Source organism: Rhinolophus hipposideros (genome assembly GCF_964194185.1).
Source record: "Rhinolophus hipposideros genome assembly, chromosome: 8".
In the NCBI taxonomy this organism is placed as follows: Eukaryota; Metazoa; Chordata; class Mammalia; order Chiroptera; family Rhinolophidae; genus Rhinolophus; species Rhinolophus hipposideros.
In genome coordinates this window covers 20,952,026-20,978,975 of record NC_138054.1, presented here as the reverse complement: position 1 = coordinate 20,978,975, position 26,950 = coordinate 20,952,026, and the positions used below count along the sequence as shown (strand labels likewise).

The 26,950-nt window shown below is 40.1% G+C and overlaps 1 protein-coding gene across 4 annotated transcripts in view; it reads right to left on the bottom strand.

Annotated features, from left to right (window-relative positions):
- Positions 1 to 4,426: 4,426 nt before the first annotated feature.
- The window catches only part of E2F3 (E2F transcription factor 3), a gene marked incomplete at its 5' end in the record, with an annotated part of 74,911 nt that continues 52,387 nt past the window's right edge, over positions 4,427 to 26,950 (bottom strand). For 2 of the 4 annotated variants that reach the window (XM_081056371.1, XM_081056373.1), the window contains 6 exons: positions 4,427 to 7,961; positions 9,982 to 10,117; positions 11,225 to 11,339; positions 14,323 to 14,481; positions 15,812 to 16,031; positions 17,259 to 17,370. In XM_081056371.1, the coding sequence (XP_080912497.1) occupies positions 7,699 to 7,961; positions 9,982 to 10,117; positions 11,225 to 11,339; positions 14,323 to 14,481; positions 15,812 to 16,031; positions 17,259 to 17,370 (1,005 nt within the window). In that variant the 3' untranslated portion in view covers positions 4,427 to 7,698. The remainder of the gene's footprint in view (positions 7,962 to 9,981; positions 10,118 to 11,224; positions 11,340 to 14,322; positions 14,482 to 15,811; positions 16,032 to 17,258; positions 17,371 to 26,950) is intronic. The other 2 variants (XM_081056372.1, XM_081056374.1) reach the window with 1 other exon arrangement.

Sequence of the window (26,950 nt, the reverse complement as noted above, 5' to 3'; positions counted from 1 at the left end):
TTACCAGAGCGGGAGTCCTCTCCAATCTGTTTTCTGCACTGACAAATAATGTTGGTCCTGCTTGCTGGTTATCTCCTTCCCAGGACCAAGTAAAGGAATTATTTCTATACTTTCTTCTCCTTTCCTTCATTACACCCCTACTCTTGCCCTTGCACCCGTTTTATTCCCTTAATAGATACCCAAACTCTGTGTGGTAATGGCACCTTCTCTTTGACTAAAGGAATACCTATTCTTTAGTTTCTTGCCAAGGGCAGAATTTAGTTCGTGGCTTTTTTAAAGCTTATTGGGTCTCCTTCTCTTCTCCCATTTCTAAGCACATTCAATCTCTATTCCTATTCTTAACCCATTTAAACAAGCTCTCCTTGTTGACATGATTTCATTTTTATGTAGTGATGTCATTATTTCAGGTCTGTCCTGTGGAATTGCTCCTTGGATCTCCAGAGTGTGGCTTAAAGCTAAATGCTTCTCTTCCTCTGTTTACATCACTGTCCGCATACTGTTTTGTCATTTTTAGATTGATTGGTTACTTATGCAGCTGTTGCCATCAGTTACTGATGGCTTTAGATGAAGAGACAATGGATATGAAAATACTCGTAAACTGTAAAGTCCTGTACAATGCTAAGAACTATTCAGGGATAAGATACACAATGTCTTGAAGGCTTCTGAAGCTGAAAAGTGCTCTGTACAGGAAGAGAAACCTGAGTCTTTTAAGGGGGAAATGAAACATCCTACTCAGAAGCCACTGTCAATTCGATTCTTCCTCTATTTAAATAGAGCAAATCTATTTTTATCAAAGACTGAGGACCAAAGAATCACTGAGAAGTCCTCCAGACTTCTACTTCCAACAGCTTCTATCTCTCCCCATTTGTCACGCACAGCACAGACACAGAGGATAACAGTATCTCGCATGCAACCATGAAACGAAGAGTAGAGGGAATCGCAGTGCTAGTGGACAATATGACGGGGCTCTTCCAGAAACTTGTGTGAATTCAAAATTACGAATGACAGCCAGGCTATGGTTCCAGGGCCAAGTCTGGGAAGAGGCACATTTGCATGTTAGAGCAGAGGAACGAAGAGACCTTATGGATATAGCAGAAAGGGCTTTGGACTAGGATTCTGGGGAGTGTTTTTTTGGTGAAAAAAAAAACGTGATAACTGAATTGTCACATGATGAAACCAGCTCCTTGTTGGATATGAGGCTGCCTTCCAACTTAAATTCTGTGATTCTGTAATTCTTGCCAGTTAACATGGTTTTGTCTGCATTGAAAAATTGGGCCTTGATTAATGTTTTTGGTTTATCTTAATTCCGTGGGTTTTTAATTCCCATGTTTCTGTGTTCCTGACTTGTGTGCAGGCAGCCACTGAAACTGATGTAGGAAAGAGAAAATACATATATCCTCCCTTCCCCCTAAAAACTAACTCTATCTATTCTGTTACATGGTACATATTCAAGTCCTAAAACGTCCCAACAGAAGCACTGCTGGAGTTTCCAGTGTTATTTCTGAGGCACATTCCTGATAACACAGAACCCTGTCCCTTCTGTTTCCCACAGCTATTCCCACACAATCCACCATAAGGAACTCCAGAACTTTCTTCACACACACAAAGCACAATAGTAATTGCTAGTGTTAATAACACGTTAGAATATTTTAATAGACTTTTCTGTTTGTCTTTCAGTCTTCAGTCCCAGATTTAAGGACACAGTGAAAAGCTTGCTTTTGCATTCAACTTTCTGCTATGAACGTTACTTCCTTTAACTCAAAATTGATTCCTGGCTAGTTAATTCAGAGTAGCCAGTGCAGAAATTCTTATTAATGTCCCATTGCATGACCTACCATTGGCTCTTGTCCTTTTCTTTCATGAAATCAGGGTTGTAGTCGAGATGTACATTGAGACTCCCCAGCTCCCTAAATCCTAGAAAATGAATGTTGGTTTATGTGAGTTGTGCCTGTTTGGGTATCTAGATGCACCGGTCCCTAAATCAACCCAGATCAGAATCTCTCCTACTTGGTAAAGGCTACATCCTTCCTTCATTTCCATTTCTGCTTCTGACCATCAGTCCTTCCAAAGCTTCCAAATATGGCTTCAGAAAGACAAATGACTTAATTCAGTATCTGGCCTTCAGTATTTACTATACTTGTAGCTAAAACTTGTTATTCCCCTAACTAGCCTATTCACTTCTTCTTGCTGACAGGAACTATGCCTATTTCTATTTGGATTCCAGCACCTACAAGTCCTTGGCATATATAATCCTTTTATATTCAAAGAGTAACTGAATGAATAAATGAACAAGTTTCTCTTAATGGACACTGAGTGAATACAATTAACTTTTCTATAACGGTTTTATTTTTAATCTCTTAATATTATTGAGATGGATTTCTAAATTATTCCCAGAATAGTGAGCCCATTTCTGAAACAATACTCAAGGAAGGTTCTGAATTATAAAATATTTACATATCCTAGTCAGACATTCACATTTAAAGGATGCAGCCCTACAAGATTGATTCAAATTTATCTTGTCTACATTTTTCAACCGTGTTTGTATATGGGCAATTCTTGTTTTATGTTAGGTTCCACCACGCCCTGCCTTCAGAAGTCGAACTGGAAGAAGAAATACATCTTTGTATCATTTTGTTTATCTTTTATCACTGGCTTGACTATAGAATACCTGCTGACCAAAAGTGCAAATCCCTGGGTAGATAGTAAGCTGGATGACAGAAATTAAGTACCCAAATTCTGGGAAAATGGGACTTCAGGCAGAACTAAGGATGAAAGCAAAAATGTAAGAAAAAAAGAGATGACAGCACAAGTGAAAAAGCTTTGAGCCCATTATATTAATGTGTTGCCATTGGGTTTTTTTTTTTTTTACATTCTTAAACCTCAGACTGCTCATCTACAAAGTAGGAATAACTCATTTAAATATGTATTATGTGCTCATTATTTGCCAGGCACTATTCCAAGAACTGGGGATATAATAGTGCACAATACAAAGTACCTCTCCTCACTGAGCTTACATTCTGGAAGAGGCAAGCGATAACATATATATTAGCTAGTGATGTATGCTTTGAAAAAACAGAGGGCACATATACAGCACTTATAATAGTACCTGGCATTCCAACAGCCCAAAGGTTTAAACAACCCAAATTTCCATCAACTCATGAATGGATAAACAGAATGTGGTATAACCACACAATGGAATGTTATTCAGGCATAAAAAGGAATGAAGTATTGAGGCATGCTATAACTTGGATGAACCTTGAGGACATTATGCTAAGTGAAAAAAGGCAGACAAAAGGTCACGTATTGTATGACTCCATTTATAGGAATATCCAGAATAGGTAAATCCATAAGGACAGAAATCCATACGTAAATCCATAGTAATTGCCAGGGGCTGGGAACAGGAGATGGGGAGGGACTGCTTAATGGACATGGGGTTTCCTTTTGGGATGATGTCCTGGAACAGTGATATTATACAACATTGTGAATGCATTAAATGTCACTAATGGTTAATTTTATGCTATACATATTTTATTACATTAAAAAATAGTACCTGGCATAATACAAGCATTCAATAAACGTTACATATTATTTTTATAGCAAAGTGAAAATCTCTCAAACAGGAAATTACCTAAATAAATTTTTAATCACTGAAATATTATACAGCCTTAGAAGAGAGTGAACATAATCTGTAAGTACAAAGGTGGAAATTTGTCTAAGATGTACTTAGTAAGAAAAAAAAGCTAAAAATCAGCATATAGTAGGTATAATTTTGTCAAAATACACATGTGCATGCACATGTTTATATATGCCTAGAAAACAACTGGATTGGAAGGATACACATCAAGAAAAATGAAAATAGTGGCTACCTCTGGGGTGAATAGACTAGGGAGCCAGAAATGTTTCTTTTATACTCTTGTGTATTGATTGATTGTGTGTGTGTGTGTGTGTGTGTGTGTGCGCGCGCACCCATGGGGTACACATTTTGAAATTCTTAGATGATGAGCTCAGAGTTAGGAGTGTGACATGGTAGTCAAAAAAGTCCTAATCTGCCATAGATGTCATTACAAGAAATAAATCCTGAACAAAGGAGGTAATTACCAATCTTAAGAAATACAATTTATACTTCATACTCCTTATGAGGAATAAAAATTGAATTGTCACATTCTCAGTATTAAAATCCTTCTTCAGTATCTGGGAGTGGTCTCTGCAGGAGGTCAGAGATATGGCAAGTGTCTGTGCTTCCCAAAGTGGGGAACACACCACAGGTGCTGCACAAATATTTGTGGAGTCCCAAATAAATGTTCCTGAAGTCCTAAATAAAAGGTAAGACATATAGAGTTTTATACTTTTGTGCAAACTTTCACCTTAACTTGTCAGATTGTCTTTACAAATGAAATTAATGTAAGAAAATCCATCCACAAGTCTAAACTCTTAAAAAAAATCATTTTATTGATCCTTTACCATACAAAATTTATTCAAATTACACCCATTTGAAGTGGTAAGATCACAGCTAGAGAACAGGTTACCCTGTAACAAATTTATTTACAAAATCCATCATAAAAGCTTTTTTTTTTTTTTACATTATATTACACATTTTCTTTTTTAAACTAGCACACAACACAAAGCTAAACTGATTAGTAGTTTGCCTTCTCCCAATTTTTGGGAGAAACACTTCCTTTTGACAAAATCAAGTACCCCATAGGAAAAGAAATTCCCACAATCTGACAATTGCCACCTGACTCACTCTACAAGGCATCTTCCTTCAAATCCCTCCTCTCATACACACGAGTTGTCATGCACACGCTGAGTTCTTACTTCTTTTTCCTGAAAGCTAAAGCTTTAAATACTGCAATTTTATTTACAGATCTACACTTACAACAAAAAATGAAAACAAGAACCACAACAAAAACAGAAACAAAATAACACTCTTAAAAAATTACAAACCAGCTAGAAAATATTCTGGCAGTGTTTACAAATTAACTGCTATCTTTGTACAAAATTGCTAGATAATGAAAATGTGAGTAGACTACATATCAACTTAAATAAAACAATTGCTATGCACAAAATCTGTACATATAAACACACACCTAACACTGTTTGACAGCTCATGTGTTGCCCTTTATACAGTTTATTTTCTAAGGCTCACGCAGTCATAATTCGCACACTTGTAACTTTTAGCCATTTCATGTGTGAGCTTTAATAGCAGCAACTCAATGGTACCAGGAAACCGGCATACTTAGACTTAAAGTAACACAAGTATTGGAGTACTAACCCACTTCGTGTGCCAGATACTGTGCCAAAAAGAAAATGACTTATGCAAACAGAATACAGTATGGACATTTAATTAATGTACACCAGTTAAGCCCATTAACTGGAAAAATCTTATGCATGAAGGAACTTTTAAGACTTATTAGTATTCCTTTCATTTTTTTAAAACAATAAATACAGCATTACATTACGAAAAGGTTTAACGAGAAAGTCAACAAAACACACAACAACCTAGCCAGGTGAGCTCAGTCTTTAGACTTTGGAAAAAAAATCAGCTTTGTGCAGCTGGCAAAGAGAATTACACAAAGCTGGAAGCAGAGGCAGCTAACCAGATGAGATAAATATGGGAAATGGGGAAAAGCTTGGCATAATTGGTTTCCCATACAGGAAAAAACCCCACAGTGCATTTCCAGTAGGCACTTGACACAAAGCTCTCCCTCCCTCCCCCACCCCAATACTTCATCTTGGACCACACCGATATATTTGTACCAAGTCCAGTGTGTGTGAAGGGAGGAGGCTAAGGATGGAGGCAGAAGAAAAAGGAGGATAAACTGCACCTTTGTTTTTCTTCCCAAACACACACCCATGCATACCTACACAAATTATTTAAAGTGCTGGTGTCATGGTTTTCACCCCACCACCACTTTGCATATTGTGGAAATCTACCTAGAGTAAACTGGCTGGGGCGTTCATGGTTTTTTGTTTTGTATTTTTCCTAAGGGATGTTTTCAATTCAATTACACACATGAATCGAGTGCCTACTATGTGTCTACCACTGTGTCAGGCACATAGCATTTCAGTTTCACTGTTCGTTTTGAGGTTTATTTTTTATAAGACTCCCTCATTCCCGCGGTCTTTAGCATCCAAGAAATGGATTTGAGGTACTATGTCACATTCCCAGGGGGAAATGGCCATCTCCACTGGCCAATGGGAATGCCATTCTGGGACACAGCTGGTAGGATTTGCAGCTGACACAGTCTCCAACCTGGGACATGGTTCCTGAAGAGTAAAGCGGGAAAACACTTGGGCATTCTATCGCTTCATTTTCTATGTCCACACTTCCCTTGGTGCAACTTACTCCTTCAAGGAGGAAGGGGAACAGGTTCTGGCCAGGGGTTTGCAGCCCCCACAAAGTGGGGGCTCCCTATGCTCACCAGCTCAAGTAAATGCCACTGATAGAATGCCACTCACACAATGGGATATCTTTCTCCCTAGAGGCCTCTCCATCTGACCCCATCCTGAGAAGTGGTCTCCCTGAGTGCAGTGGAAGAGAGCCCTTTCCCCGGTTACGGGGCCCCGGGAAGCCCAAGGACGGAGGGACCCACACATGCTGCTCCTTGGGACTGCTATGTCATCTGGCCTGGTTCTCCTTCCAAATGGGCCACCAATGTCAGCGAGCTCCAGGACCGACTAGCTCTGAGCTCCCCCTCCGGGAAAGGAAGCCAGATGGGGCAATGCTTCTTGCAGGGGCTGTTAAATAAACCGTAGATCACACATGTTTAGATGTTCTGATCAGAGAGGTTCTCTACCCCTGCTTAAATAATTTGAATTAGCAAAAAATGCTGCAAAGTAAACAATTAAAATGAAATGGTGATGGGTGCCACAGGAATGCTTAAATGGCAGCTAATAAAATAAAACCGTCTAGAACAATCCACAAAGAACTCCTAAGTAGGCATTTGCTACAAATCAACTTTAAACTCACAAATACATTGGGGGCAGGGGAGTGGGAGTGGTTTATGGAGACAGGAAAATCCACAACAGCTGAGAGTGGCAGAACTTGACTATTCTGTATCTGCAACAAGTATTTGAAAACAGGCTCTTCATCCGAAAGGCTGTGGAGGGTCTCTTGACCTCCTAGTGGGACACACAGTCCATAGCTTACACTGAATTATGACAGTAATTTAAATATTCCTAAGAGCTGAAGAAATCCATCTCATACTTTTGCATGACTTCAAGTTTATAGTTCCTGCAGTTCCATTCCATATTAGCAGACCCCAAAGACATGCATTCTGTGGAGAAGGCACGGCTTGAAATGCTATTAAGGAAGATTGCTGTTTTCCAGTGGGCCAGGTGGCCAGACCCCACTCTACAGCCCATCCGTCAGGCACAGCAAGCCAATCCAGGAGGGAGGGAGGAAAAGTACGGGTGAGAGACACCTGATTGCACATTTTCTCACTTGCTGACTCATCCAGGAGATTTTGGAGCCTGGGGCAAAGCAGGGGTTTCCCAAGGGAGCCTGCAACTGTGCGCTTAGACAATTATTAAAAAAAAAAAAAATTCATTAAAATGTCAGCTTTGTTCTGAAGTTTGTAGTTTACTTCATGATACTATCTTGGAGGAAGAAGGTAGGAAGGGACAACACTGCATGACAGATGTTCTGGTTCCATAATAAAAAAATATCGGTTTATAAGGGGAGTTCACAAAGCATAATCAACTACACATAAAGTCTTCCACCAGCGGGAGCTTTTCCAAATCATAAGCATCAAAGAGATCGCTGATGCCTTCTTCCTCCCCCAGGCTTAGGAGATAGTCTTCTTGGAGCAGGGGAGGCAGTAAGTTCACAAACGGTCCTTCTAGGTTGGAAGGAATTTGGTCCTCAGTCTGCTGTAAAAGGTTGGCTGGGGAGGCCAAAGGAGAAAGGTTTGCCATAGAAATCGAGCAGTCATTATGTCCTGAGTTGCTTGAAGCCAAGTCTGAAAAAAATTGGTGGAAACACAAAAATAAATTAGGAGAAAATCAAAATGATGTTTTTTGATGGAGCCTGGGGCAAAGCATCCATGTTGCTGTTGTAAAAGCATTCACCCTCTGCTAATGACAATTAGAAGACATGATATAGATGACTTATGCTAACAGCGTTGTTCGCAGTGACTTGGCAACCTTTTTAGTTCTAGACTACTCACTCATCTTTTAAAATGCCTACCTACTGTTAGCAAACAAATACTGTTAGCTTCAAAGATTAAAGGCTCATAAGTTCAAAAACTTCTCTCTGTTATCAACTAGTCATTGTTTAAAGAAAAACAAAACAAAACATACATATTGCACAGTTGACTCCCTAGTAGAAACTCACCAATTTCAATTTAGGTAGTCTTTTTTTTTTTTTTAAACAACCAGCTTATTAAAGATACCTCTAAAAATACAAATATTAAGACATATTCACTTTGAATGTCTATGGGGAAAAAATGGACTTTTGTTTTACCATCTGATGTGCTGTACAGTAGTCCCCCCTTACCTGTGCTTTTGCTTTCTGCAATTAGTTACCGCCAGTGAACCGCGGTCTGGAAATATTAAGTGGGAAATTCCAATAAATAAATGATTCATTACTGTTAAATTGCCACCGTTCTGAGTAGCATGATGAAATCTCGTGCTGTACTAGTCTGTCATGCTTGGGACGTGAATCATCCCTTTCTTTGTCCAGCGTCTCCACACCGTAGATGCTCCTGGTCCTGTTAGTCTCTCAGGAGCTGCCTTGGTTATCAGATGAACTGCTGGTGTTCAAGTAACCTTTGTAGTAGCCTAATGCTACACTGAAATACCTATGTCATTCACCTCACTTCATCTCATCATGTAGGCACTGTATCATTTCACATCATCACATGAAGAAAGGTGTGCATGGTTCAATAAGATATTTTAAGAGAGAGAGAGACTACATTCACATAACTTTTATTGTAGTATATTGGTACAATCGTTCTATTCTATTACTAGTTATTGTGGTTCATCTCTTACTGTGCCTAATTTATAAAGAAAAACAAACAGTATATGCAGTGGACCCTTGAACAACACAGATTTGAACTACACGGGTCCACTTATACAGAGATTTTTTTTCAATAAATACTTGTTAATGTCTTCGATCTGCGGTTCAGAGTACACGGGGGTCCTGGAACCAATCCCCTGCAGATACTGAGGGATAACTTAAGTTTCTGGGGAGTCAAAAAAATTATATGCAGAGTTTCAACTGTGAGGGCGTTGGTGCCCCTAACTACCTCACTGATCAAGTCAACTGTATAGGGTTCAGTACCATCCCCAGTTTCAGGCATCCACTGGGAGGACTAGTGTATTTTTTTGATCAGTATTAAATCAGACCTATTCACTTAAACATTCTTATTCTTGCTGCTATATTGGAAGACAGTAGGGGAAAAAAACTAAATACACATCCCCCAATCTTAAAAATAAAAAATAAAAAAAGACTGCAAAGAGTTTCCTTTGCTCTAGGAACAGTGGAAGAAGTAGTTAGATTTATTTTTGGGGGTGGTTTCCTCCCATAGCCCCTCTCCATCACATTGGGAAGAGGGGCAGGAATTAAAACAAAACTTCTTTGATAGAGGATTTTCTCTCCAAACTTTTTTTTTATCTCTCTCTCTAATGTTCTCTGTAGCATCAGGCAAAGGTGTGTGGCCAAATGTAGCTGATGATTCACTCAGACAGCTCTCAGCTTCACTTCTTGCTTTAGTTGGTTTTTTCCCAAACACTGTAAAGAAATGGTTTCTGCCAATAGCAAAAGCGTGAGAGGCTCCATTAGTGGGTAGAGGAGTCATGAGCCCAAGATCATTATTTTATTCCATAAACTAGTCAGAATGCCTGTGAAAAAATGATAGCTGAATAACAATAACAACAGAAGATTTTGTTTCTTGCCTAGACTTGTGGTTTTGATACAGGATTCTCCTAGTCACCTTCATTTTTAACATAGTTTCCAAATTACAAAAGCAGAATATTTACCTTTGGAAGTGGGTTTAGGGATATTTCCATTGTGGTCTTGGTTGTTTGCTTTCATTGGACTGTGTGTTTCCGTCTCTTCTGGACACAAGTAAACCTCAATGGGTCCTTGGGTACTTGCCAAGTGTATTTGTAGGCTCTATGAACAGAAAATAATGAGAAAAGTTCAAAATGAAAGCTCTTTTAGAAATGAAAGCTACAGTAATTTTCATCAAAAAATGGAAAGGGTAATTTTCATAGGTCACTTTGCTTTTTTCACAGGTAGTCCACCTTTATCAATGACTGGCATCCTCTAAAGCAAGGGGTCAGCAAACTATGGCACAAGGGCCAAATCCAGACCACCAACTGATTTTGTACATAAAGTTAGATTGGCAGAGTCACGTCTATTCCCATTGTTTAAGGATTGCCTCTGGCTGTCTCCCACCCTCCCCCAACAACCCTCATGCTATATAATGGCAGAGTTATACAGTTGAGTAGTCCCAACAGAGACTGTATGGTTCACAAAGCCAAAAATAGCTACTGTCTGGTCCTTTAAAGAAAAAGTTTGCTGACCCCTGCCACAGAGGAGGTGATTATGCTCTCTAAATATATTCACTTTTTTTGCAAAGTATTAAAAGTTTCTTTAAATGCTCCAAATACCGTATTTCCACGCTATTATTCCTTTATGGTAGGGCTTTTTTATGTTGAATTTTAATAACCACTGGATGAATAGTATTCTTAAGTGCTAAAAACTAAGTTTAATAAGAGAATGTAGCACACTAATATTTAAAATTCTTCTTCATCTAGGTCATAGAGCTATTATCATTTAAGTTGAGAACTCTATCCTAGATGGGAGCTTGCAAATTTCATTCTCTTTTTATTTTCCATGCATATTCTTTTTACTACGTCTCTTTACCTTATAGTTATAGTGGGGACCATATTCAGAATAATCAACATAAAATTCCCCACTGGTTCAAAGTGATCAAAACCGCTGGATAACAAATTATGAAAAAAAGAAAGTACAAGAGGGACAGGGCATCATATACTACTTTGAGTCGAATGCCATGCGATGTTAAAGTTAGTCTTTTTGGACACTTAATACATACTGAACAATTGAAATGTTTTTAAAATTAGGGTTAAGTAAAAGATGGGGAAATAACTTTCAAGATTTTAGGTGGCTATGAACTTTAACCATGAGTCAATGATTCTTTAACTTCAGGCATTCCAAAAAGATCTCTGCAGATGAACAAAGACGTTGTCTCCTTACCTCTATTGGGTCAGGCACTTCAAGTCTTGTTTCTGGAGGGGCTTTCACAACTATAACAGTTTGGTCTTTAAGGCCACTAATTTTTCGAATATCTTGATATGTAACATAAGCTAACGTAATGAGTGTTAAGGAAATCTTCCAACTAATTGCCTCAGATGTAACCGTTACAAAGATAAAATAGATGCCTGGAAAAATGTTGAAGTATTTTATGATTTATAACAATAAGTCTGTCTCTCCTAGATCTTTAAAGATTCCCACGCATCTTGTTTTCTCAGTGATATTCTAAACAACAAAAGAAATGTATAGCCTTTTCCAGTCCATTGTTAAAAAGTCCACGGCTATTTAAAATATTGAAATAAACACAGAAGCAGAATAGTTAAAATGACGTATCAAAAGAAACCAAAACCTAATTTGGTCAGGGATTTTCAAACCAGATTCCTCTGGAGCAGAGGTATTCCAGAGGAACTGGAACTCCAAAAAAAGTGTGCTGTCACTCAAAGTGCACGATGGAAGATCCCAATTTACAAAAAACTAAACATAAAATTAAGCTCTAGTAATCATAATTTTTTGGAAACTCCAATAGCTTCTACCTGCTACATAACTATGTGTCTGCCGCCACTCAAATAAATGAATGAACGAGTAGCAAACAGATATATTTAGTGGAAGAACTCAGAAGACTGGTCCGGCAGGCAGCTTGTTTTGTTAAGTGCACCTGGGCTGGTTGTGATTCTATATTGTCTACAGATAAGAGTGTCATTAATTTATGCTAGAAAAATTATCCTTTGTATCACATTATTAACGCTATCAATATTTCAGTGTTCACAAGGAGGAAAGCAGCTTCCAGATGCTCTGCAACCTGAATGAATTTGAGAAACACTGATTTAGGAAAAGAGAGTAAATAGTATTTCAGTACTCGTGGTAGTTACTTCTGAGCACTGAACAATTCTTTTAAGTGCTCTGGAAGCCAAACCTAAGAGGATACCAGGAAAGAATATGGTACTTATTATGTAATAAAAGTACTCATGCAAACTTGCCTAGAGAGACAGGCTTTTACTTGGCACTAAGAGAGAATAGGTGGCATGGCTTTCTTATATAAGGGACACGGAGTAACATTATTAACGTACAACATCTTTAGCCAGTTGATTTTTAAATTATTAACCCACCCCAAAATGCCTAGGATAAAATAGCAAGTCACAACTCAATGAAGGCAATTCTACAGGTAATAGAATGTAGCTAATAGAGAGTCTGTGATCGAACATGTTGATTACAGAAATAGGACTTAAGAGAGCCCAGAGAAAATAATGTCCCTTAGAATAGTAGCTTTTTATTAGAAAATGAAGGAAACCATGAACCTACTGATCCGAAAAAAAGCACATATACCCCAAACCTGCAGATACATTTTGGGGCATTATCACAGACTACCTTCTTTAAGTCTCAATCGTTGAGACAACAGCCAATTCAGTGTTGAGCTTACCAGGACTGCTCAAACAGGATTCTACTAGGTTTTAGGTCACCATTTTTCTCATCAAGGAAGTCAACTGGTACCTTTATAAGAAGTCTTGACAGTTCTGAATTTTAACTGAGAACACTGGGGAAACTGATAAGCAGGTACTTACTCCACAGCCCCACTGTCAAAAAGCTATGTGACAAGAACTTATTAAAATAAAAACTCATCTACAATTACTCAACATGCTGCAGGAAGGAAAATTTCAACACATTTGTGAACAAGCTGTACCAAATTCGGAACTGAATGGCAAATTGAAATAAATTGTGCAAACACATTCTCGAATCTTACAAACTCAAAAGTGCTTCTATTGTGGCTCTCTCCTGTATTTGCTTCTTGGGTTAGCAGCCCCCTGCAAGAAGGTTTCATTTTCTGCAACAAAGGCCCCAGAGAAAGCTAATGTAGGTGACAATGCTATAAACAACACAAGCTGTCAGTCATGTAACTACCACATCTCCTCCTCGCTGGGGCTCCCAACTAAACAATGAATGAAACAGCCCAGCTACAGCTATTCTTGTTTCTTCCCCTTAAACCCACTCTGACCACCACTGGGGGTTCACATTAGCACACCTCTTCTTCGTCTCACTAATCACCAGCTGACAAGGTTAATCTTTTGGTCAACAGGAAATGAACAATTGCAATTTCAAAAAACTACCTGAATTGGAAAATAAATGTCGCCACACCCTCCAAGGGAAAGCCTGTTAGAGGAGACACGAGTAAAAACGGGGCAGGACATATTTTATTTTCTGTCTCACAAATGTACATGTGGAACAATCAGGCATTTGGAACTAAAATTAGAGATGGGGCAATTTAAAATATTGGAAAATATTGGTTTTTGTCTTCTACTAATAACTGAGAATATTGCAAACTCTTCTTGCCAAAAATAATGAAGTACTCTCCCCAGTCTTTTGTCTGAAGTGAGATGGTAAACAATCAGCTTCCCTGAGATGGTCAACAGATTGTCAGCCAGCTGAGAACAAGAACTGGCTCTTTATATTTTTATTCAAAGGACTCATTTTTACAGGTGAACAGATAAATTGAGATTTCTCAGGCCTTGGGGTGCTTCTGAGAGGAGTTTCTGGTGTTGTGAATCAGCATAATGCTCTTTAAAAGTTATAGAATGATTTTCTTATACTCTTAATTTCTTCAACTATAGCTCAATCAGACAGATTCAACAAATTCCACTTGCTCCAATATCTGATGAAAAGAAAATAGAATGTGAGAACCCCAACAATGACAGCTAACTCCCACCCAAAATCTGGGAAGCGAAGCTGAATCTGCTAAATGTTGTCATTAATATTAATACTGACACCATACGTATCTTATAATAGTGTTGCCTTACGCTATGAGTGTATCCATATGTTCCAATCACACAGGAATAAAATGCTTTATAGAACGGTTCCCTCCTTGTTATCAAAATAGACATGATAGTCTGATGACTCTCTCTCCAGAAATACTGACTTCTAATACAAAGATATATAGGTTCTCACACACACATGAAACCACAGTAAAATTCTATCTTGTGCATAAAAGTCAAGATTGTAAACAGTCCAGAAAGCACTAACCCCCAATGATCAGGCGCCACAAAGGATATCTTTGATTCTCTGAATCCTCGGTTAACAGTTTGAGGTCCAGGGTGCAGCTTTGGATCAGCTCATCTAATTTCTTCTCTTCCTGACTGAGCTCGGTCACTTCCTTTGACAGGCCTTGACACTGGGCCAGCATGCCCCCGTCCTCAGACAGACTGCAGCCCCTAGAAACCCAAACACAGACTCTTCATGGCTACTTGAGAGGCTAAAGAGGGGGAGGGAAAAGGACAATCAAGGGAGGGCAGGGAGAAGTGGTCCTTTTGGTAAATGTGCCCTCTTGATAGAGGCGGTCACACTGCTCGTTAGCCAAGTGTTAAAATTAGAACATTTATACGTATTTTTTCATATATACAGTCCTTTACTTTTCACACCATAGAAATTAAGTGAAGAAACACTGCTGTTTTTCAGGTTTCTTTCCTCTAGCGGAGGCCTGTTTCTTCAGAAGGCTCAAATTCGAGGGGCAAAGAAAGGCAGGTCCCTCCTGCCACATGCTTACCAAGGGGAAAAGACATAGATAGACAGAAAAATTTGTAAAAAAAGATGGAATGATTCAATATCCAACAAAATATCCAAAAACACAAAAGAGCTAGGTAATTTCTGATGGTCTTATACCAAAAACTAAAAAGGAAAAGGAGGTTAAGGAAACAGATAGATGTGCTGCATTTAAGAACACAGATCAACACCCCCAAATTTTCTCTAAACCACAGGCCAATTTGGATCACCGAATCGTCACAAAATTCCAAAAAAGTACAAAAAAGTTACCTGTTCATCTTTTCATATCTGAAGTAGTATTTTTTGAAAGCTACCCCATAAAAGATTTATTCTTTCAAATTTGCTTTAATAGTTCCTTCTAAAATACTGGCGGTTCAGTGCTCTGTCCATAATTAATAAATGACATTATCATACATTTAATTATACATGTGGGTGTATAGGTGATAATCTATCACCTCTGCTTTCTAGAAGGAACTACGGCATTTCAGTCTTGCCTTAATTTACACAGAAAGTGACTTAATCTGCTATTAGAACCATGGGTAAAGCTATCTGGCGATTCTACATATACAGAGAGGTGTAAATACACAGTCATAGTTAATTTGCAAATTCTGTGAGAGACAAGCCCAAAACATGGGTGAGCATCGATGAGATGACACACGTGAGCTCACATATAGACCTCATGGTAACAAATGAATGGCATTCTACATTACATCTGCAGGACCCTGGTTCATGCCACGGCCCCCTTGCTTGAGGCTAATCGAACATAAACCCTTTTACCTCTGACAATATCAAAATAAGTCTCTTTGTAAAGAAACTTTGAACTTCTGGCCTAAAAGAAAGTGAGGAAGGAAGAGAGAAGGAGAGTGTAGAAAAGAGTAGGAGAGCGAAGGAATGAAGTGTGGGCATGAATGTGAAAGTGGGGACTGGGGGGAAGCCCCATGTTTGAAAAGACCCCATCAGAGGCAGGGAAGGGCAGGGGGGGGGGGCGTGACTCATACTCACATCCATTGCACGTTGTTTTTAGACTTCTTCTTAATGAGGTGGATGCCTTCCAGTACATTGGTGATATCATAAATCCTTCTCTTTTGCACTTTCAGCACCTCTGCTGCCTTGTTCAAATCCAAGACCCCATCAGGCGACTGGCTCAGTAGCTGAATGAACTTCTTGGTAAGCAGACCAAGTGATGTATCATACCGTGTTTTTTCTGAGGGAGATTTTGGAGCTTAAAGAAAAACAAAAACCGAGCGGGTGGAGGGTAGGGGGAAAGGTAAAGAAATGAAGGGTTTCTTGCAGTTAAGCAAGCCCCCTTTCCCACTGCAGCCCGAGTATTAGTATCGGAAGCAAAGCTGTTGTTGCTGTAAGTTACAGAAAGCTATAAATTGCTTTATTAGAAAAGAAAGGGACAGTAAAAATCCCTGAAGAAAGCATTTTACTGTGAATTTCTCAGTGGTTTCTACTTTGGCTTACCCTATTACCTGGGGCTACTGAAGTATCTCACACATAGTAGGTGCTCAAAAATATCTGTTGAATAAATGAAAAAGTGCTGTAGCCCCATGGAATCAGCACACGTGGAGCCTAACCTGATGGGGCCAGGTTACGAATCTCTCCAGCATTTCGTGATGGGGTGCAGACAGACCCTCTTCAAATGGCCGTTCAGGCTCCAGTGTCTCTCTATGTATCGCTGGTTATCATACTTCAAGCAATGCTTCATTTGGATGAAGACTCTCTGGAAGTCTTTTAATCAAATCTCCCCACCCTTCTTGAATAAAATTTCTTATATTTAATCTGGTATCCAGTCTCTTACAGGTGCACAGGTCAAGGGTTTAATTTAGCAGCACACACAATTTGTGGATTGCCTAATTCATAAACTACAGGAAATGAGGGAACAAAGTCTAATTTAGCCTTTACATTGAATGCCAGAGACGTTAAGGGACTATTTAGCTTTTTCTAACCTACTTTTCTCTCTCTTTCCAGAAGAAACGGTGATTGTACTCAACAGGAAGGGAAACTAGCTGCAATTTACTGGTCTCTATGAATTCTTAGGCCGCCTTACACCGAGCTAGAGATTTGGGCTGATATAGACATTACTAAACTGGCACAGTCTGTCTACACCCCGTGAGCCCCAGTTTCTGAAGTGATGTCGGTTGAGGAAAGTTAAAATTAAAATTGATTATAGAATGTGCCAAAGAGCTTGAATTCTGAGTTGAAAAATGAAACCGCACACATTTACAGAGGCCTCCCCTCAAGCCAGTATTTCGGTACTGGAGGGACTCTGTAAACCTTTTGCTGGGTGTCTGCAGACATTGTATTTATTTTTTGGATAGGCACAGCAAGAAGTGAAAAAGAACAAAACATGCCAAAATTGTTCACACCTTGGCACCCGTCCAGCCCCAAGCTTTGAAAGTTGGAAATCCACACCCCAGAGCATCAGAGATGAAAGAATCCTTACTTTTGGGACTGTCTGGACTTCGCAGTGCAGCTCTCCCTTTGCCCTTAGGGGTTTTTAAACCATCTGAGAGGTACTGATGACCGCTTTCTCCTAGCTCCAGCCTTCGCTTGGCCTGGAATAAGAAAGTACAATCGTTTTGCCCCGGTCAGGTAGACAATCAAAGGAAGTGAGGCTGTTTGGGATCTGGCCCCTGACAAATGCTGCAGGCTCATGCCCACTCTCACCAACTCTGCCCCACTTAGTCAGGGTCTCGCCATCCCCCACAGCCATGGTTCCAGATCTGAGGGCTGGGCTGGCAAGCAAACTCTCTCTTTACCTGCAATGATCATGTCACTCAGATGGACAAATCCAATGATTCTTTAGGACTAGGTTTAGGAGCCACTTTGTTCATTTATTCATTGATTCAACATATGTGCCAGGCATGGGGTTAGATACTAAGAATATAGCAGGCACCATGGAACTTAAATTCATTGTTTTCCAGTGAAATTTTGCTGCCTCTCTCCATCTCTGACCTGAGTTGAACCCCCTTCCTTGTGCTCCCCAAATGCTGTGTTTATTTGTATCACAACCCTTATTGGATATAAGTTATTTTACTAACCTGTTTTTCATTTCCTTTAAGGCAGGGACTGTTTCCCATTTATCTTTGTATGCCTGGTGCTTGGCACAGAGCCTGGGTTTCTGTAGGTACCCAATATCTATCTATCTATCTATCTATCTATCTATCTATCTATCTATCCATCTCTCGTTCTCTCTCTCTTTCTCTCTCTCTCTCTCTACACACACACATTCAATGACAGTGATTGCACAGTAACACAACTAGTCACAGACTACAAATGGTCATTCATCAGAGTACCAAATACTCAGCCTTGGGCTTCAACTAGTATTAGTTTCGCCATTTTGTCATCAAACCTGGCAAATGAGAAGTCCTCACCTAAGTTTTAAATTTACTTTCATTTCACTTTAAAAATATCCACTCAGTGTCTTCTACATACTGGGAACTGGACCCAGGGGACAGAATAAGGAAGATAGATGAGTCTCCGCCTTCGTAGGCCTTGGAGTCCCAAAGAGAAGACAGACAATTAAAGAAGTAATTGTTGAGCACTAACTATATGGGTATGATGGATGTTCAGATAGATGTGGCACCTACCAGACACTCCACATGTATGTATTTAAACTCACTTTAGGGCAGATTCTTCTAGTGATTCACAATTTAAAAATAACCCCCCATGACACAAAAATGCAAGTAATAACTTATCAGCTGATGACAAATATTCAGCTTCTCTATGGAATGGTATCAGCTAAACTTGTATTGTTCACTACAGGAAGACACTAGTCACACGTGGCCCATCTGAACTGATTAGTGCTATAAATTTAAAATACACGCTGGATTTTGAAGACTAAGTACCAAAAAGGTCAAATATCTCAATAATTTTAATACTGATGACATGTTAAAATGATAGTATTTTGGTTTTATAAAATATTAAGTAAAATAGTATTAAAATTATTATTTCACCTATATCCTTCTCTCTTCATTTTTTGCTATGTGGCTTACATTTGTGGCACACATTGTCTTTTTGTTGGCTAAATAGTACTCTAAAGGCCTAGAAATGACAATTTGGAAATTCGTTTCCTCAACTTCATTTTCCCCTCCCCAATATTCTAATTTTTGTATGGGCCTGTTGTTTTTAGTTGGCCCACCAAAATTCCCTCTTCATCAGGACAAGCTCCCTGATTGTTCTTTAAGAAGCACGCCCTGTCTCTCATAGCCTAAGTGCACACAGGTGACTCAGGCCTGGCTAATCACTGTGGTCCATCTTCCCCTCCCCTGGCCCCACAGTGACTGCCCAGGGTGGCACACAACCAAAGCTGGGTGAACAAAGGCCGACTCTGGGCATTTTTCTGGAACTAATGGCAAGAAGTGTGTGTGCCCTCCCAGTTAAGTTGATAAGCTGGCAGCTGGGAGCTACCTGAGGATGGAGCCTCCAGGGGAATGCAGCGTGGACAGGTGGAGAGAATGGGGTCTGAGGCCACCATTCAAAACTCTGGATCAGGTGGTACACCAGGGGCAACAATTGGTCTTCCCCAGACTTTTCAATTACATTAGCCAATAAAGCCTCTTTTTTTGTTTGGAGCACTTTGAGTTGAGAACCTGAAAGTAAGTGTTGCAAGTGACAGCCTGTGCGATTAGCTGAGTCAAGATGGGTTAAGGTGCAATGGCGAGACTGCCAAGCCTGTGGAAGAGTGCCTGAGTGCAATGGTCACCTCTCCTGGCCTTCAGGAAATTATTACTGATAGAGACAAGCTTTACTTGAGGCAGGCTTACCTAAATGTTTAGCGTAAGAAAAGAGCTTTGCCATGGAGACAATTTTTGTCTCGGCAGAAAGTAACCCAAGAAGATAGAGAGCTGTAGTCTCTGCCCATGCTAAAGTCCACAGGAGGAGGCAAATGGGAAAAGGGTTTGGGACCTGAACACTGTACTGTCCTTGAACCCTTACAATAAAGAACCACCCACTGGCCAGCAGCCTGGGATATATTAGTTTTGCCTCCCCATCCCAGGCTGCTGTTTAAAATTGCTTCGAGGCAAAGGCCTATGGAAGCAGTAAACTGTAGGCCAGGGAAATTCCCAGGACTCTGTTGCTAAGAAACTGAGATTGGAACTTTAGGGACTAGGATGAGTGAGGACGTGTGACTCTGGCTACCAAGCACCAAAGCCTAGAGTTCACCAAATCTAAATACGAGATAGGAAATCTACTCACTTTTAAAGCCACTTCTATCGCCAGATAATTCCTACACTGAGAAAACAAAGGCCTATGATTCTCACCCTCTAGACCAGGGGTGTCCAAACTGCGGCCCGTGGGCCAACTGCGGCTCACAATCCATTGTTAATTGGCCCGCAACAAATTCCAAAAATATATTTAGTTTACTTAAATAAACCAGGTTAGGCAATATGTACTTCACCTCGAGTGAGTGGCCCGGCTGTTTGTGTATTTTACCGCATATGGCCCTTGGTGAAAACCGTTGAAAAAAGTTTGGTCACCCCTGCTCTAAGAGAATCATCCACTAAGCCTATACACCTACGCCAAAAAGAAATGAGCTGTGAGAGGGTAGAAATCAGGGGGCCATACTGACTCCACAAGCAAGTCACCAAGTGCCAGCATTCCTGTAGAGGAGGGCATGACGGGCTATAGAAGGCAACCGCTCTGTCATTTTCCTTCTCCAAACGGATGGTGCTATTGGGTTGCCATTATCTTTCTTCCCTTGTTTGCGAGTGGGGGCTGAACTGGACTTGAGAGGACCACAGAGTACTTGCAGGTCTTAGATCTGAGGATGGGTATAATAATTGGACTCTTGGGGAAGGGCTAAGAATTTTAATATATGATGGAGCACTATTACTTTATTGCTTACCTTAGCCAATTCAAGCACACATGCTCGGTAAAACAAACCAAAAAGTAGATGGGAGGATGTGAACAGTGCAGGTAGTCTCTGCCTACACCCCCTTGCCTGGGCCGAGTCTTAGGGCAGAGGAAAACCTCCTAGAGCTCTCGGTTGTCTCCTTTTTGTTTGCTTTTAGTGTGAACACCTTGCTGAACTGAGAGTTATTCAGCTTATAAACAGATCTTCACATTCCACGGCCCCTACTAGTTGAGCAACTAATCTATCTGGTGCTTAGTAGAAGGCCCAGCCACCTGGTCCTCAGCAGGAGTCAGTCTGGATGGATACCATGAGTATGCACATCATCCACACAGCACCTCTCTGGAAACTCAGTCCCCACTAAAATCACACTGTTCTGGAATGAAATGGTTGCACTGTTATGCATTTCTGAAAATACATATGAAAACAACAGGATTAATGGCCAGGTAGCCAAGCAGTGGGCTGTGGGGAACATCCATAGCTTCTATCTGCCTGGCATTTGCTACCCCTATTTTTTCTTAGTTCTGGTGGTTTCTATGTCTCTACACCTGAAGATAAAGGCCAGACATTGCTCAACATCTTAAGCTGACCCTTCCATCAAGGTTACAAAAGTGAGTACTGCCATCTGGGCCCACCAATCAGTGCATTCCAGTCCCTTGACTAAGGTTAAGGGATAGACCCATGACCGAAGCAAGGTGTATCAATCAATCCTGGGATTTTTGTTGGAAAGTACTGGGTTCTTTTCACTGGGAGTTATTCGGCCTTAGGGTGTATACCTGGAGCTACCTGGGAACTGATCCAACATGAAAAGGGAGTGAAGAGCTGAAAACGGACTGAGTCCCAGTACCTTCAAGGGAAGTGGCCAGACACAGCCATACCCCAAAGCAGTCCTGCCCTAGACTTTCATTTGTGTAAGCCAACAAACTTCCTTTTCTGTTAGATGACAACTGAGGCAGATTACTACCTGTGGCAACCAAGGGTCTTGATAGATATAGCCTTTTAGTATTAACTAGAACACAATGAACATTTGAGTGCTTACAATACGTCATGCACCATGTTAATTGCTTTCCAAACGATTGTGTTATCATCTGACAACTTCACAAAGTAGTTATTATTATCTCCTATTTTACAGAAGAAAACTGAGGTTTAGAGTGCTTAAATAACTCCTCCGACACCCCACAGCCAGTAAACATGCCTACACCACAGTCCCTGCTTATAACCATTTTATAAAATTATTGTGAAACATTTCCACATAAAAATATTTGAAGTGTATTAAATTGATGCCATCTTAGCTTATGATTACACTTAAAGAGTTTTAGTTACATAATTAAAATTTTTTTTCCTTTAAATAAATGCACATGGCAATTCAAACAGCGCAAATGGCTGTACATAGCAAGCAAATCTTTCTCCTACTTTCCAGCCCTACTTCCCCTCCTTAAGGCAAGTACTATTTACTTCGACATCCTTTTAGATAGCCTATGTAAATACAAGTACACATATAGATATATAGCTCCCACCTTTAAAAAAAACTTTTACATGAATGGTAGCAAACCACATATTACTGTAATAACACATCTCAGAGTTAGATTCCTATCAGTACACATAGAATGACCTTATTATTCATAGCTGCATAATATTCTATTAATTAATATACCACGATTTATTTACTTAACCAGACACCTACCAACAGACATTCAACACTCCTCTACTATAATCATTTTCCCAATAAATATTCATGATGACATTGTGGGGTAGGTATTAGTATACCCATCTTGTACTGAGCACAGAAATGAAAGATTACCGATAGTCTCAGTTAATAAGTTACAGGTACCAGGATTTGAACCCAGGTCTGTTCAAGTAACTTGTCAGGGATCACAACTTCCCTGGACTGATGGAGAGTTGAGAGGTTCCTCCTCTGTTGTCATAGCAACTTCTTGGCTGCCAGGGCATGATTTTTTCCATTATAACACATAAGCTCCAGGTTTCCTCACTAGACCAAAAGCTCAGGTCTTTAGCAACTTAAGTTTCCCCAGAGCCTTGCATATGGCATGCATTCAGTCACATTTACCTATTTATTTTGAATGAACCAAAGAATAAATTCCAAATGTTGCTTGATAGGTAAATCACAAAGTTACAACATTACCATCCTGCAATGTTTGTAAAGATTCTCAAGAAATATAAAGGGGTTAAAATTAAAGTTGCAGGAAGATATACATAATATGATCTCATAGGGGTAAAAAATTATTAAACTACAGAACTCACTACAAAAATTTCCATGTATCCACAGAGGTAAAGGTCGGGAAAGATTCATATCTAGTGTTAGTGGGGGTAATCTCTGAGAATTAAAATATGGGATACTTATCTCATATTTATAGTTCTGTAGTATTTGTATTTTTAAAAGTGATGTGTCTATATACACATTAAATTTTTACCTTTCAATCTAGCAATTCTTCCACTTCTTGGAGGACCATGTTTCCCTGAAAATAAGACCTCGCTGGACCATCAACTCTAATGTGTCTTTTAGAGCAAAAATTAATATAAGGCCCAGTCTTATTTTACTATAAGACCAGGTATAATATAATATAATATAATACCAGGTCTTATATTAATTTTTGCTCCAAAAGACGCATTAGAGCTGATGGTCAGACTAGATCTTATTTTTGGGGAAACATGGTATATGAGAACATTTATGTTGTTCCCAGGGTTTGTCTAGTAAAAACAGCACAACCAGTTTTTCGAATATTTATATTTTTCCACATATGTCCAACATAAATGCCTAGTCTCAGAAGAAAAATTCAGCAATTTATTGTACATTTATATAACGGAATGCTATGTAATTAATGATACACATCTGTAAGTCCCCCAAGCCTCACTCCGGTTCAAGCCGTTGTTTTCTCAGTCTAGTTGTGTAGGACACAGCTCCCTGGCCCATGCTGGTATTACGAACCTTGCACCGTCCCCCCACCGCCCAGACAGTTTGTCGCCAGTCATTGGTTGGTCGGCCGCTCATAGCAGCTCTCATCGGCTGCCGGCCACTCATGCTGGCTGCGGGCAGCTCATGGCGGCACATGGTAGCCCACTGCAGCACACAACCACCTGAGCTACTGGGCTGGCCCCTATATATGTTTTTTTAAAGCAGATGTGAATGGTATTTTTGTAGAAAAATTATATTCATAGGAATAAGACATCTAAGGATACATACTAAATAGTCTGACTATCTTTGGGTGATCCGATTATGGTGATTTTCTTCTTAGTTTTTTTTTTTTTATATTTCTAAATCATTTTAAAGTGAGCGTGGGTTACTTGCATAACAAGAAAAACAAAAATCGTTTCCATTTGAGGTTCAACAAAAGAAGTCTGGTAGTTTATTTTTTCGACTATTGAAAATCTTATGTTCCATTCAATTTGTATGGCTATGGGTTCAACACAGAAATGGGTTATGCTACAGAAAGGGCACCCCAGCTTCATGGGGTGAAGGCAAGTGGTGTTCTTATCTACCATTCAACTGAGCCACAGGAAAAATTAAGTCAAGAAAAAGGCACGGCGTGAACACTAAACTCAACTCCCTTCACCCCAGTTAACAGCAGATCTGGGCAAGGGAAAGAAAAAACTATCATATACATTTTGTCTCAAAGCCAAACAAGAGACAGGACATTTTGAACAGAGGAAGAAGGGAAATAGGAAAAAAAAAAAAAAAAGGAAATTAAATAAAAAGAACAGATTAAGTACATTAGTGAAATAACCCAACGGAGGGAATCTCCAGCTGGAGCCCAGACAGCGGCTGACTGATTCTCACTTGGATTCTGGCCATCAGGTCAGTGGGTTATGTTAGGGCTTGAGGATTTTAAGAAAAGAATACCTAGCTTCCAGCTGTGATTACTACATATTAACTGAATGTGGCTGACCGTTTCTCAATCCATTCAATTATTTATAGTCTGCTGTGTATGAGGCCCTGCATAGGGAGATGATTGGAAAGGTGATATGGTGGTCCGCACTATATAAGAGGTTACAGGCAAACAAGTAACAGGAAATACGTGATCAACACTGCAATGAGCCCACAGTTGGGTACAGGAGGGCTGAAAGGAGAGTGAGTAGAGATCTGGAGAGGGCAGTTAGTGGTAGCAGTGCCTGAGCTAAGTCCTGGGAGGCCAATGGGCTCTGTCTCGCAGAGAAGGGAGTGGAGTTGGGACTTGAGCAGCTGTCCAAGCTCCAGCAGAGGCTTAGAGACATGGATGGACCCTGGTTTGGAGGTGATGGCGGGTAGGGAGGGGCTTTGGTGCAGAAGATGAAGCAGGCGCCAGGTCACGGTCTCTTAACGCTATGCCAATAACCACATTTACGGTGTCAACCTTTTTCCGAGATGAGATTACCAAAGACGAAGAGCTTTAAGATCTTCTCTGGCTTTTTAGGCCAGAGGTTAATTCATCATCTAACAGGAGCAGTGTCTCTATGAGCTATTAGGTGAGAACTCTAATCAGAAACCAAATTATCTCGGAGAACTGGTGAACTGTACGGGCATGCAGAAGGCCCTGACAGAGGCATGTGGTGACAGGAATAGCAAGTTTGCATTTATCTTGGTGGAGATTTCCCCTTAAACCCCACATCCCAGCTACCACCAGTGGGTGAGCAGAATCTCTCTTTTCTCTGATTTGTTCCTCTGAATGCCCATCGCACTACCTCAGCTAAATCCCCCCATCATTCGTGCTGGATTATTAGAATGGCCCCCAAACTTAGGCCATTTTTCTTCTTTTGATTTTTAAGCTACCCACCTAGGGTATTTTAACTTCACTATAAATTGTATTTATTTTTGGAAATCTAACCACATATATAGTATTGTTTCTAAAGGAAAAGGGACCTCAAACTAACTCACAACTTTTGGAACAGAAGCCATTTACTTATGAATTGGTGACTGCCTTCCTCTCTATGTATTTATTTTGTCTTTAAAAATAATTTACCACAATTTAAAAATAAGTAAATACACATGGCTTTTAAAAATCCACTAGCTCAGAATGCTTATAATGGCTACCACCCCAGGGAACCAATTTTACTATTTCTCTTAGTGGTCACCTCTGTATCTCTAACTAAAAAGCTCTTTCTTGGTTTAGCCATTTTTGTTATTTATGTAGACTTTCTTCAATGACACCACACCCACCTCTCTTCTACCCTTTCTCTCACTAGTTAGATCATTATTTTTATTCAAATTAAAAACCAGTGATGGGCATTTTGACCGTACAGATATCATTCACTGCAGAGTCGAATACTACACTGAGATTGCATTTCCTTTCTTGCACAGCTCCTGTTTTCTTTGGAGTTTCCAATTCTCTTTCCTGCTCGATGGCACCATTTGCCCTCACGATATCCTCAACTTTTGCCAACTCTCCACCCTGTCAGGTATTCTATCAAGTCCCCACTTTTTCTCCTGCCTAAAATTCTCGCACCTCTTGTTGTCTAGACCCTCAACTGTTCCTCAAGTCTGTCTGCTGCATGGCTGTCATTCTGCAGTTTTCCCTCCCATTCTGCAGTGTTGAAGTCGGAGGTGGACACTTGTCATTTTGACTGCCCAGTCTCTGAACCTGCCCTGCTGTGGTTAAGAAGTTTCCCGCTTTGTCAGTCTTGGTGGGAGGCACAGCCACCTGTGTACCACAGATGCTGAAGACCGCCAGTGCCCATTCCCAGCTTCCCTGAACCCTGGGCCAAGGCCATTATCTAGGTTGGCACAGGCAGACACATCACCCAGGATTTGGAATCTGGAGTCACTCTGGCAAGGAAGCAGACCAATGGTGATGGCTGTGAGAGTCTGGGAGAAGTGACTAGTGCTGCTGGACTCCGTTGGTTTGACATTTTGGCTGTGATTCTGGCTATTGATCCTTCCTGTTCCTGTCTGTTCTCTAATTTTCCTGACAATTCAGTGGGTTATCCAATATCCTTGCAATAAATTCCTTTTTTGCTTAAGTCAACCAGAGCTGGTTTCTGTGGCTTGCAAAGGAGTTAGTTTCCTGATCCCACTGCTAATCAGTTGTTTTTCTGGAACACATCTGAAAAATAGTATGGAAGAGAAACTTGCACCTAGGTACTTGGAATGTGCATTTCACCTGCACACTTGATAGTTTGGCTAGGTAAAGAATTTAAGGCTGAACATCAGTTGCCTTCAGAACTCTGAAGGCACTGTTCCAGGGGTTTTTATACCCAGTGTTGACAAGAAACTTGTGGGCACTGAGTCTCATTCCTTTGAAGCTATTCAATTTTTAATCTCTCTGAAAGATTCCAGGCCTGTCTCACAT